Source organism: Macaca nemestrina, chromosome 12 (assembly GCF_043159975.1).
Source record: "Macaca nemestrina isolate mMacNem1 chromosome 12, mMacNem.hap1, whole genome shotgun sequence".
Classification (NCBI taxonomy): domain Eukaryota; kingdom Metazoa; phylum Chordata; class Mammalia; order Primates; family Cercopithecidae; genus Macaca; species Macaca nemestrina.
This window is the reverse complement of record NC_092136.1, coordinates 54,151,872-54,165,193: the sequence shown is the minus strand read 5'-3', so window position 1 is coordinate 54,165,193 and position 13,322 is coordinate 54,151,872. Positions and strand designations below refer to the sequence as shown.

Here is a 13,322-nt window from a genome sequence, read left to right as displayed (position 1 = left end):
GAGATTCTCCACCAACTTACTTATCAAGGGCAAATAACAATTTATGTCAAGTGAGTGGGAAAGAATGTGGAATTCATTTATTTTACAGCCTACACACTTCTGGCTAAAAATGAAGATTCTTTGGTCATGGGGAAAAGTTGTGTCCTTTGGCAAGGCTTTTCTTCTTCACAAAGCTGTGGTTCTGAACTATTAACAAAGGTAATTAGGCTCAACTCCTAAGTCCTGCTATTAAACTCTTTCAAAATGTCAATCACTGTTACTAATATAATTTCACATGCAACAGTTCATTCCAGAGGACAAATAGCTTTACTATTTAAATGACACTCTTTCCTCAAATAAACTCCAAGCACTCAGCAAACATCACATCCTCTTTTTCACAAACGCTGCCAAGTCAAAGATCAGATGAGAAGGACATGAGCCAATTCTAAGTGACATCCAAAGCTATAGGAGACAGAAAAACATCCAAGCCCAGGACATTTGCTGATTCTTAGGGACCATAAATGATTTGTAATCATGGCGAACAACCTGCTGTTACTGACCTGGTATGCATTCATATGCACATAATATGACTAATAAACTTTCAGGAAACAAAATGCAGTTAATAACCCATTTCTCCATTGTTGGGATGATCTTGACTCAATGAAGTAAGATAATGGATTTAGAAATTAGTCACATAATGTAATACATTATTAATCATGGTATTCAGAAGGGTAAATAGATGTTACAAGAACACCACCCACGAATTCGATTTCCTTTTAGATTTATTTACTCTCCTGAATTCTTTATACCACCATCATCCCTCACAAAAATATAACAATCTGATCTTTCCTCTTTTCCCAAAACAGTTATTTTCAACTTTGTTTTCAAAAGAAGTAGAACCTTTTTTAAAAATGAAATATTTTATAGAACGACAAATAGAAAACAGAAGACAGTGGAGTTTCGTTGTTGCAGGGAGGGGAGGGAGTACCTACAGGCAGAGTCTGGGAGACCCCACTTAACCGTTTTAATTCTCAGGCCGCAGATCAAACCTTCTACAAGTTTAGAGCTCCTGGGGACACAGTTTGAAAACCACTGCCCTAAGGCATCTATGTAAAACTAAAATTATGTATGTAACATAGGACACAGGCAAAACATTTATTTATCAAAAAATACGTAAAATACACAAATCAGAAACACTGAGAGTCTTTTTTTCTTCTTCTTTGTAGAGATGGGGGTCTCACCATATTGTCCAGGTTGGTCTTGAACTCCTGGGCTCAAGTAATCCTCCCACTCTGGCCTCCCAAAGTGCTGGGATTACAGGCATGAGCCACCACACCTGGCCAAACACTGATAGTCTGAGAAAACAGTGAGCAAGGACACAAATAGTCCCACAAGATAAAACAAACATCAGGGGTTGGGGAGGATATTAAGTTCTAGAATAATCAAAGGAGTACAAATCAAAAGAATAGAGCATTTGACAGGGATTACATTTACTCAGAAAAATTTGAATGATAACACCCAATGCTGGCCAGGCTCCATGACATTGGTACAACAATACACTACTGGTGGCTGTAAAGAAAGGCTTTCCTTCTGAAAAAACAATCTTTCATAAAAATGTTCAGACTGTTTGAGTCAGTACTAATCCCACTTCTGGAGAGACATCCTTAAAAATAATCAAAAAACAGTGAGGTGAAGATGTTCATTTCTGCTCTAATTATAATAGCAAAACAAATGTCCAATAATAGGAAAGTGGTTGAATCAGTAATAGTATACTGATGACAGAATACTATTCAGTCATTAAAAATACAGTAAAAGTTCTCTTTAGAAACTCTCCATTTAATCAATTCTCCAGATTAATTATGCTTGCCACTCCCTCTGTAACAAACCCTATTTGTCTCTAGTACCACTGCCCACGGCTCCTGCAGATAGTCGAGTTGTACACTTACCAGCCGTCCAGTGGGTTTGTTCTCAAATGTGTTTACACTATTTGTACTTGTCACTGTAACAGCATAATCTAATCACGTATTACATAAACCAATGAAATACGACTGCTAAAAAGATGAGCATTGTTTCTAAGAAAATTACTTTAAGTTCTAAGTGCTTTGCAAAGCCTTTATAAAGGGTAGTCAGTTAAAGAAAAGCAATCAAATTACATGTGAGCAAAACCATTGCAAAAGATGAGACAAAAATCGTAACAATTTAGGCTACTACGCTGAGACTGCTTCATAAGCACCTTTAAGTGTTCAATGAATTTTAAAGAAAACAGAACTAGAAATCAAACTTTGTAAACAGGACATTATGGGAGTGGTTTGTGCAAGGAAGATGAACAGAACGCCAAATGGCAGATACATTCCAAAGACAAAACTTTGGCCTGATATCAAGAGTCTTGCAAATGAATGCACATTTTGGATAAAATTAAAATAAAAATATTTAAGGCATGTATGTAATATTTTGTTGTACTCTCCTCTTTTTTTTTTTTTTTTTTTTTTTTTTGAGACGGAGTCTTGCTCTGTCACCCAGGCTGGAGTGCAGTGGCCGGATCTCAGCTCACTGCAAGCTCCGCCTCCCGGGTTTACGCCGTTCTCCTGCCTCAGCCTCCCGAGTAGCTGGGACTACAGGCGCCCGCCAACTCGCCCGGCTAGTTTTTTTGTATTTTTTAGTAGAGACGGGGTTTCACCGTGTTAGCCGGGATCGTCTCTCGATCTCCTGGCCTCGTGATCCGCCCGTCTCGGCCTCCCAAAGTGCTGGGATTACAGGCTTGAGCCACCGCGCCCGGCCTGTACTCTCCTCTTTAACCAGTTTTTCTATTAACTAACTGAAGCCCTGATCACATCGACTAAGAGGGATTCTTTGTCCTTTGAAAACAAGTCCACTATGACAGGGACCAAGAGTGCCCGTACTCTTGTAGAGTGTCTTTAGTGTACAGTTCACCACTATAATCCCCAATCACTTTCCCAGTGCAGTGTCTGGCACACATTAGGTCTCCAACAGATAAATGTTGAACCAATAAACTATGTAGCAAATATGGAAAAAAATAGCGCTTCATTAACAAAAAGAAAGTGAAAAAGCAGAATATAAAATTCATGTAAAACATGACTACACCTTCATTTTGAAATATGGAGGCAAATGAACAAAGCTAGAAGGAAATGCTCAAAATGCAAACTGATTTTTAGGGTAGAATGAATTATGGGCAGTTTTATGCATTTTTAAATATTTTCCTAAACATTGGCACATTCTTTTCCATATTCAGAAAGCTACTAAGAAAAGAAGAAAGCTATCTTTATTTTTGCGGAACTTCCAAAATAAGAACTGAATCAACATTTCCATTTCCTGCACTCTCCAACATTGAGAACTCCTTTAGCAAATTCTTGCTTCATCCACCTCACCATGTCAAGCCATCAGATCTTTCTTCTCCTAAGATAGAGGGAACCTGACCCTTACTAACACTTACTTTGTGTTTCTAAACCCCCGGGATGCTTTTTTTAAAAACTCATAAGTTATCCACCCTCTCATTTAACATCTATTTGGTCAAAAAACTTCTCAAAACTGCAATTCACATTCCCAAGAGAGTCCCAAACACCATCTAATTAAATCATTCAATCAGAAAACAAATTAAAATGAAATATCACTGCAACTCCCAAGACGAAAATGAACTTTTCAGTCATGACGAGAACAGACCTCTGGGGTGATGCTCCAAAGCCTCTTCTAATTGCAAGTCCTGTGGAACATCCTGCAGAACATTTTGTGACATCTGCAGCTTCCGGGAGACTTTCCTTCTAAAGAAAAGAGGAGCCTGAACAAGACTCCAAAGCAAAACATCTTTTTTGGAGAGTGGTAACACTTTCATTAATGACTAACGTGGCCCTAGGCATCTGCACTCATCCATTCATCCACACTTTCACCCCACAGCTGCTTTCTGTAGGATGTGCCAGGGACTGTCCTGCATGTTCAGCAAACATTAGTTAAGGGACTGGAACCGCTGCCTCTTGACATGAAACAAAGCAAAACCCAGAGCTTCCTGAGTTTATCTATAGCATTTCCAAGTGGGAAGGCTGCTGACTCCCTCACCCCTCAGCCATCCTCTGAGGTCTCTTCCTCTGACACCCACTTCCACCATTGTTAACGGACTCCAAGGGACCTTGGGGCCCTCCTGGGAGACAGTTTAGTACGTGGCTAAGAACTTAGACTTCTGAAGCCACACTAGCTGAGCTTACATCCCTGTACTGCCACACACCAGTGTGTGACCCTGGACAAATCATATACCCTCTCCCTGCCTCAGTTTCCATATCTGTAAAATGGAGCGAATATTACCTACTTCATAAGGTTGTGAAGAGTAAATAAGTCAATATATGTAAAGTGTTTAGAATAGGGCCTGACACATCCTAGGTGCTATATAATTTTAGCTATTATTATTACCCCTTATTCCCTCCAGCTCAGCAAAGTAAACTGGATTGTTCTAAGGGCTATGCTGACTAGAGGGAACTTGACAGTGGGGTACACATAAACAGCTTGTACCATCAAGCACAAGAGCTTGATCTTATTGTCCTTTACCACCCTCTACCTTCAGAGAGCTGCACTTGACCAGCCCCAAATTTTTTAGGCCCTTTACCTGTGTTCCCTAAATCCCAGCTCAGGATGGCCCCAGCACCGCAAAGGGAGCAGCTGGTCATTGCTACACCATAATGGCACAGCCAACCTGGTAACCTCTGCCCCTGCCTGCCTCGTTTCCAGTCTTTCCAAGTCACTGACCGTTCCTTACCTTCCTATAGGTTGCAGCTTTGGCCCTCTGTCTTGAGATTGTGGTTATTTCTGAATACCCACAGGGGTCACTGCATGTGTACAAGTGGAACAACATGTGTTTTAGGGACCCTGCCTCCTTTTTTTTAACCCATCTTCTCCAATTTTTCAGGTATAGATTTCAAAGTGCTGAACAACACATAGTTATAAAGTTTCTGGGGAGAAAAATCACAATGCTTGCTTTCAACTTCAACATTATGCTTGTTTGCATGTCGAACCTTAGAAATCATATGACATGGTCCATATTCCACATGACAGGCACCCACTCCATGACAGGCTCAGGGGTTAATGGCATCCCCTGAGCAGTACCTTGCTCACCTCCTGCCTGACCAGAAAGAAAAGCACAAGAGAATCATTTTCCAGGAACACACACACACAGAATCTGTGAATGAAAATCTCAAAATCTGTCGGCAAACTAGAAATGTCAAAGTAAGGTATGGCTTTGTGTCTCCCGGGGAACATTCTGAATCACCCTGGGGGAAACACTGTACTTCTATTGCTGATTAATAGTCCATCAAGATCTGTTTGATGGAAAAGGACACGTAAGAAATAATAGCAACAGGCACTCACAGATAGGTAAATTGGTTTCCAAGCCCAGTGCCAGGTTGAGAGGCAGAGGCAGAGGCAGGTCTGAAGAAGAAGCTGTCTATGTCTCTCTTTTCTGGGAAGGTGCCGAAGCCATGGGCTTGTTTTGAAGTCATTAGTCAGGAAGCACTATGGGTGTGGATGCGTCTCCTGCACTCACCTGAACCTCCCTGAACCTTCTCCAGGGAAGGAACTATTCTGGACACCCGGGGAAACACCAAATTCAGACGGAGGAGCCATCTCTACCCTGGCAAGGGCAGCAGGTGCAAGGATTGAAATTCAGACATCCACGTGTAAACAAAAGGGAGTGCTCCTGGCGGGGGGCGGGGGAGGAGGAGGAAGACTTCAGTTCAATTCGACTTTGCCAAGGTCTGCCATGCTCTGGCCCCTCAGCCTGGTGGGCCTGCTAGGTTTACAGGGGAACTAGGCTCGGCCCTGCCCTTAAGAAGATCACATACCTGGTAGAAAGCAGGGGGCGCGGGGAGGCGAAGAAGTGTGGACGTGAGGGCGTGTGTGTGTGTGTGTGTGTGTGTGTGTGTGTGCGCGCGCGCCCGGCACCAGTGCTCCTGGCCCAGAACTCCATCCCCTCCCTCTGACAGCTCATTGACCAGGTCGCCTCGGGAGAGGGCCCTGCAACCCCCACCCTCCCTTTGGACCTCCGCACTGGTCTGGAGCGCACCCAACCAGAGTAACCTTACACTTCAGACTCAACCCAGGTAGGTCTGTCTGCTCCGCCCCGGCTGCCCCCAGGGCCTAAGAGTGGAGCTACCAGAGGGATCGGCCTTCACCCGGTCCTGGGCGGCTCCGCCGGGAAGGCGCAGCCCAGGGCGTGTTCTTCCAGTCTCGGGCGGAAGCATCACCACAGTGGACAGAGCTCAAGCTCCAGCGCTACTTGCCGGCGCTGATACCTGCTCCTGGAGAGGGTCCTGGACCCGCGGGCTGTGGTGGGGGTAGGGACTGCTATAGGTTCAAGCGGTTCTCCTTGCTTTCCCCATCGCGTACCAACGGGATCATAGCAAGACTGGGGCTGGGGCTGAAACACGCAATTTTCCTGGCCTCGATTGTCCGGCAACCTGCGAGTCTTAACTGCCAATAGTCAGGGCCGCCGCGCGGGCATCTCGCCTGATGCCTACAGTGGCCAAAAAAGCTCGTTTGCCCGCGCGTTCCCTCTTGTACACACACAGACATTCACACGCACACACATTCTGAGCAGGACTTGTGTGCGATCCCGAGAGCCCGCGAGCAACCAGCCCAGAGTCACACGCACATTTGGACACGTGCGCAGCGCGCCCCCATATCGCCAGCTAGCTGCACACATCCGCGCGTGCAGCCCTGCGCACACACGTGTGCCCCGGGGAAGCGCGCACAGCCGCAGACAGAGGGTCCCGCACGCAGGCAAGAGCTCACACTCAGGCCCCACGACTACCACGCATCTGCGGCCCCAGAGCCCCGCCGTGGCTGAGTTGATGCGCACCAGCCCTAGCGCACCCCGCGCCGCGCGGGCCACTCCCGGGCCTCATGGGCGACCCAAGTTTCCGGGGCGCCCGTACCTTGAATGTGCTGCTTGATGACATTCTCCAGGTGGTCCAGCCGCTCAATAATCTTCAGAGTGTCCCCTTTGTCTTCCTCCAGCTTCTTGTCGGGCGCTGGCTCCTGCCCCCGCACATACACACTGGCGATGTAGTTGGTGACCCAGCCCACGTAGAGCAGGCAGATGATGTTAGTCATGCCGCTCAGGATCACGCAAGTGGACACCAAAGTTTTGGTCTTCCTGGTGCACACCATTCTGGGCTCCTTCCTCCATATAGAGCTCCCGGGGGCCCTTCTTTGTCGCGCGCCCCGGACTCCCCCGCGCTCACACCCCGTAGCACGTCCGGAGCCGCTGGGCACCCCAGCACCTGAGTCCTGAGGTTCTCCAAAGCCCGGTCCGCTGCCGGTGAAGCCGCCGTGCCCAAGTTTGCAGCTCCTGCTACTGGCCACCCGGAGAGACCTTGACAAAGGAAACCAGGTGGAATTTTTTCCAAATTAAAAATCCCTGAGCCCTTCCTAGAGGGGTCACGGGTAGCCGGCAGCCGCGCGCCCAGATGTGTACGTCTGGGAAACTTTGCCACTGCCTGTGTCGGCGGCCACACCGTTTCCCATCGCCAGTGCTGGCTGCCTTGGCGGTCCGAACGGCCGGCGCTGCGAGGAGAACCGCGGCAGCGGCTGCGACGGCTGGGAGAGCCGCGAATAAGAGCGGCCCGGCCCCCTCCGAGCGACAAGCGCCGCCACCAATCGCGCTCCGGCTCTGGAGAGGGGCAGGTGCTGAGCGGCAGCGGACCAACGGGGCGGGAGCGGGGGGCGGAGTCCAGCCCCCAGGCCCCACCTGCTGGCCGCCCCTGGCTCCCGCCCCCAGGGACGCGCCCGGGCCTCCACCCGCGCCTTCGCAGGCTGCCCCAGACCCGAAGCTCCCGGAGAGGGCGCGCTTCCAGTCCCAGCCCTTAGGTCGGCAGCTTCCTCGGTGAGGGGAATTCCATCTCTTGCTCTTGGGCAGGAATCTTCTGGTTTTAGGGGGGTCGCACGGGTCAGCTTCTTTCATCCGCCCGGGGCTTCTCGCATTGGTGCCACCGGTCGACTCCTGGAATCTTTTCTTGGTTGCCAGGACCCTGAGAAGCCAAGGAAGTGCCAGCCCCAAGGGCATCCACTCCTTCCTTGGCCTCACTTGGGCCTCCACCCTGCCCTCCGCCCTTCAGCCACTGGCCTCCTGAATGTGTCCAGACCTGGCCCTAAACCTGGCTGAAAGGAACCAACCCTCCGGGAATCTCCCAGAAGCAACATTGGTGACCTGTTAGATGACTCTCTACCACTTCTTCCCCCACCCCCACCGCTTGCCCCAAATTTTGCCCCTATCTAGGTTTTTCTTTAAGTCTATACAGCTCCCAGGACATGGATGTGTCCTTTAAGCCCAGTTTTCATTCATGTGGGACCAGGGTCACCCAGTGCATAGGGAAACCCTGCAAGGAAATGCCACTGGGGGGAATTAAGGTCTCTCTGAACTGTAAAGCCCTTCTATATGTTATTTGTGATTGCTGTCGGAGAGGGCGGTGGGAGAGAACTGTGACTGAGCACAGGGGGAGGCCAGACGCAGAGGGTGATACTGCTGTGTTTGTTCTTAGTGCCAATGTTTACTTATATTATCCTCTTCTGCTGAACACCCCGTTCTCAGCACCTGAACAGAATTCCTTTAAACAAAGACTTTTTACAACACAGATTTCCTGCCTCTTCTCCATCTCTGAGTTGCTTTAATTTTTTGGCCTAAAAGCCAGGGAGGCAGTCTGCTGCATGCCCACTTCGTTGTGTGCCAGCCTTCCAACCAGTCACAGAAATACTCAGGGCAGCTCCCTCCTGGGATGTCTCTGGATTCAAATAACTGGCCCCACAAAAGAGGGAAGGCACAAAACCAAAGAAAGGGCACTTTATGGCCCCATCAGCCAAGGGCCCTTCTACCAGCACTTTGCTTAAAAAACCTCCCCAAAGATGCTGTGAAAACAGATACCAACTAGGGACCCTGGAAGATTTCCCTTGATCCATAGCTGGAAGAGAGAACAGTGGGTGTGGGTTGAGGTGGCCTAGGGTATAGGAGGGGGAGAAGAATCGTGTGTATGGTATGTAGGAGATACATACGTGAGAGGAAAGAATGTACAAAATTTCTGAAAAAATCAAGGTAGAGAAATCTGCCTCAAGGAGGGAGTAAAACTTGTCTCTCCCTTTTTTCTCTTCCAGAGGTATAATCCAGCTCACAAATAAAGGATCTGAACTTTCTTCTGGTTGGACAGACTTATAAGCAATGCCCTTGAGTACAGGTTAAGGTGTAATCTTTCCTTCTGTTCTGCCCTGTCTCCCGGGAGGAGCCCTGGAAGTTCAGCCCTTCTTGGAATCTTCCTAAACCACCACAGGGCTAGAAAGAGGAGGCAATACACATTCTTTTCACATTCTTAATGGAAAAAAATCCCAAGTTTAAAAAAAATGAGGGTCAAGAAGAAAACAAAGTGAATTGTGTGATCAAATTTTGTACAGCTGATCATCTATGACAATGTGTAACTGTACAGGGTATGAATACAGCAAAAGAAGAATGCTGAACAGGTTTTCCTCTCTGAAAAGTCACAGGGTGTGGCTGACCAGTTCAGAGTTTTCTCTGGAGGTGCAGGCAGACTCTAGGGTTCTAATCCTAGATCTACCATGTATTAGTTATGAGAGCCTGGACACATTTCAAAAAGTCATCAGGGTTCAATTTCTCCCATGTATCAAATGTAGGTAGACAATACCTTACTGAGGACAGGTTGTGAAAATTAACTGAGAGAATGTTCCAGAAAGGGCTTTAATTAGTGCAGGACACGTAGTGAGTGGTTAGGATCATGTGAGTTTCCTTCCAGATATGGTCACTCCCTTTCCAGGCTAGAGCTCAGCTCCGTGATCTCCATCCTGCTGTTTAGCAATACTTGGTTTCTCTACCTACCAGTATCAGCCCTCTCTCCCCTAATGGAAGCTAACAGGAACTAAAGCTATGAGCACCGAGGAGCTCATCTCATCGTGGCTAGCTGGGCTCCAGCACATTGGCTTTCTATTCATAATGTCTGTCTTCACCATCAGTAGTACAGTGATCTGCATAGGTTGATAAGATATTCAAAATCAAAGGCTAGTTTCTTCCAGGTACTGGTCACCCCCAGTACCCTCAACTTTCCACTCAAGACCCTTAATCCCTTGGTTACAAACAAAGGAAGTGGGAGGGGGCATAAAGACTCTGCTCACAAAGATTTTGCAGAGTCACAGGTCAGAAAAAAGTCCCTTTGCAAGCTCCCTCGTAAACAATACCTGGGTAGAAATCCATAGCCTTAGTCCTGAATTCAGTTACTGTACATCCAATCCAACAAGTAATGGTTGTGCTCCTGAGGTTTTGTGTAAATGACCAGTTGTCCTAGACTCTGCCCACTTTGCTCCAGATATGTAGATCCAATCTGAGTTTCATTGTGTCAATACGGGCCTCTTTTCTGAGCTCAGGAAGCTGCTAAAAATCATCCTTGGATTGTAAGGATGTTTCTGATTCTCAAGTTCGGTCATTTATCTAACTCCTGTGTTTCCTCTCCTTTACTTTAAATAAATCCTGCCTCCTGCTGGGGATCATTGTGAGGAGTTAATCAGATAATAGGTGTGAGCAGGCCTAGCTGAGACTCCAGTACAAAGTAGTTCTTCAAACTTATACTGAGAGAATCTAGGGTCTCCTTCAACTCCTGCCGCAAGAGGAGAGTGAGTGCCTTGAGGCATATACAATGGGGCTGAAGATTCTTGATAAGGTTTACCTACTACAGCCTCTGGATTTCACCCATCTTTTACATTGGGTAGGCAGCTCTTCTCTTGATGTGATTGAGGACGAGCTAAGTAGGACTTCCTACCCACAAGTACCACCACACTGTGACTCCCCCAACACTAAGCCTTCATTCAAAATACCTTTGATACTAGAGTTAGAAAAGGCCAGTCACTAATGGAATTCAGCCACCAACTGATTACATTCTGCATAGGGTACCCTGACCTGAGGGTTAAAGAGGAACAGTAACCAGTCTTGGCCAATGGCCGTTCACTCTTCAGAGACGGTTGTCAGTGGCCATCTGTACCTACCAGATGGCAGCACCATGCAAAGCCTTGGGGCCAGAGGGTCAGGATTTGGTGGGTGGCGAGGGGGTGGCTAGAGGGTAAAAACAGGTCCAGATCATGGAAAGCCTCAATCCCTGTGCTGGCTGCATGGGAATTGGGGTTACCAGGTTCCTAGGAGAACAGGGATTGTTGGCACTTCCAGCAAGGATGAATGTGTGGTTCAGAGACAAAAGCTACAGAGGAAAAGTAGGGCCAAGATTGGATTTTGCCAAGCTACTGGTCTGAGATATCATTAACAAAAAAGGCTCACTTCTCGGGGAGGGATGGTAAATGAAGAGAGAAATGTTTGTTTAGTGCCTACTTTGTACCAGGTCTAGTGTTTTTCATGTTCTCTCTTGAGCACAGATTACGGAGCCAGACAGCTGGGTTCATATCTCAGTTCTGCCATTTACTAGCTGTATGATCTTGGGAAAATTCCTTAACCACACTGTGCCTCAGTTTCTTCATCTGTAAATGGAGATAATACTGATAATGCTTACCTCATGTAGAAGCTGTAAGAATTAGATGAATTAATGTATACAAAGCACACTAAAGGCACTACATAAGTATTGGCTATTGTCATTATTGCTGTCTCTGGGCACCAGAGTATCTAATATGCAAATGAATGGAGGGAAGACAAGTCACCCAGAGGGCACTTTCCTCTAGGAGCAAAGGGTCCTCTTGCTCCTCTTCTGTCACCCTATTTAAGGATCCAAAACAACTCCTAGCTGAGTCACAGGGCAAATCCTGGCCGGAATCCAGCAACAAGACCCATCTAACCCTCTGTCCATTGATTCATCCACTAAATATTTTCTGAGTGCCTGCTCTGTGCTAGACCCAAAACTGGGTACTGGCAATACAGAGATGACTCACAGACCCTCATCCCTGCCCTCAAAGAGATCACTGTTGAATGGATGAGGCCAAAAAATAAACAACCATAATACAGTAGGATAAGCTCTTTTCTGAGATATTGTATTACTATGAAAAAGAAGGCACAGGAAGTCGAGAGAGGTACCAAATTCCTCCCTAGCAAGTGGTTATGCAACTTCTGAACAGCATCACTTCCATTCAGTCACCGGACAATGCTGCTGGGTAAAAATTTCTTCTTTAGACCCAGAGGAAAATATTTGCAAGACAGTCAACAGACCAAGGATTGATACCCAAAATATATAAAGAATTCATATAGGCCACTAAAATAGAGGGGCAAGAATATCCAAATGGAAAAATGAGTCAAGAATATGGACAAGTAGAGAATGTATAAATAACCAATGAATGTATAAGAGAGTGAAAAAACTTGTTAAAAAATAAAAATACATTTTAAAAACATAGATATAGTTCACCTATCAAATTGAGAAAAAAATGAATAGGGAAATTTCTAAGTGTTAGAGAAAACGTGGGAAATAAGTACTACTCCCATATTCTGTTGGTAATTGATACAGTTGCTTCGGAATGTAATTTGGCAGTAACAATGAAAATAAAAATGCACATTGCGCTATGACCTTGTACTCATAGCATGGTCCATGGACCACTGGCATCAGCATCGCTTGAGCGCTTAGTAGAGATTCAGTAGATCAGGCCCATCACACACCTACTGAGTCAGAATCTGCATTTTAACAAATGTCCAGGTGATTTAAATATACATTATAATCTGAGAAGCAGTACATATGAGATTGTTAACCATGGGTCTTCCTTGGAAAAAGAACCAGGATTAGAGATAGTGTCCAACTTCTGAACTTTTTATAATGTTCAGCTGTAATTCTGAATTTTTACAGCAAATATTTCTTAATGTAATTCTTTTGAAATTAGAATTTTTTTTATTTCAAAAGTGATTCTTCTGGTTGTGGTGAAATCTGCTTTGCATTGGTTGCAGTCCTGCTTTGTGACTTGAGCTAGTCTTATACTATTTTAAGCCTGTTTCCTCACCTGCAAAATAGGGATAATAATCCACACCTAGCAAATAAATAACCAGTCCAGCCTTACACACCAACAGGCTTTGAGCACATCACACCAAGCACAACTCAACCTTTGACATCCGTAATGACAATTCTTATTGTCAGGAAAATGGCCATTCTTTATGCTTTATGGCCATAGAGAAGATGAAAATACTGTGGGAGGATTTCACCAAAGCGAACAGATACACATGCACACATATATACACAACATACAAGATTCTTGAGCTACGTATGCTACCCAGAGAAGTGTTTCCCATTGAAATATAAAATAAATCATCAAGGTATATAACCATTTTCACCATGTAGTGAGAACAGGGATGTTATCAGCCACCACTTTGTTCT

General features: G+C 46.0%; 1 protein-coding gene across 3 annotated transcripts in view; it reads right to left on the bottom strand.

Moving 5' to 3' along the window:
• The window catches only part of LOC105488798 (polypeptide N-acetylgalactosaminyltransferase 18), a 361,583-nt gene extending 354,006 nt beyond the window's left edge, over positions 1 to 7,577 (bottom strand). For 2 of the 3 annotated variants that reach the window (XM_071075098.1, XM_071075099.1), the window contains exon 1: positions 6,912 to 7,577. In XM_071075098.1, coding sequence (XP_070931199.1) covers positions 6,912 to 7,146 — 235 coding nt within the window. In that variant the 5' untranslated portion in view covers positions 7,147 to 7,577. The remainder of the gene's footprint in view (positions 1 to 6,911) is intronic. The other variant, XM_071075097.1, reaches the window with a different exon arrangement.
• Positions 7,578 to 13,322: the final 5,745 nt, after the last annotated feature.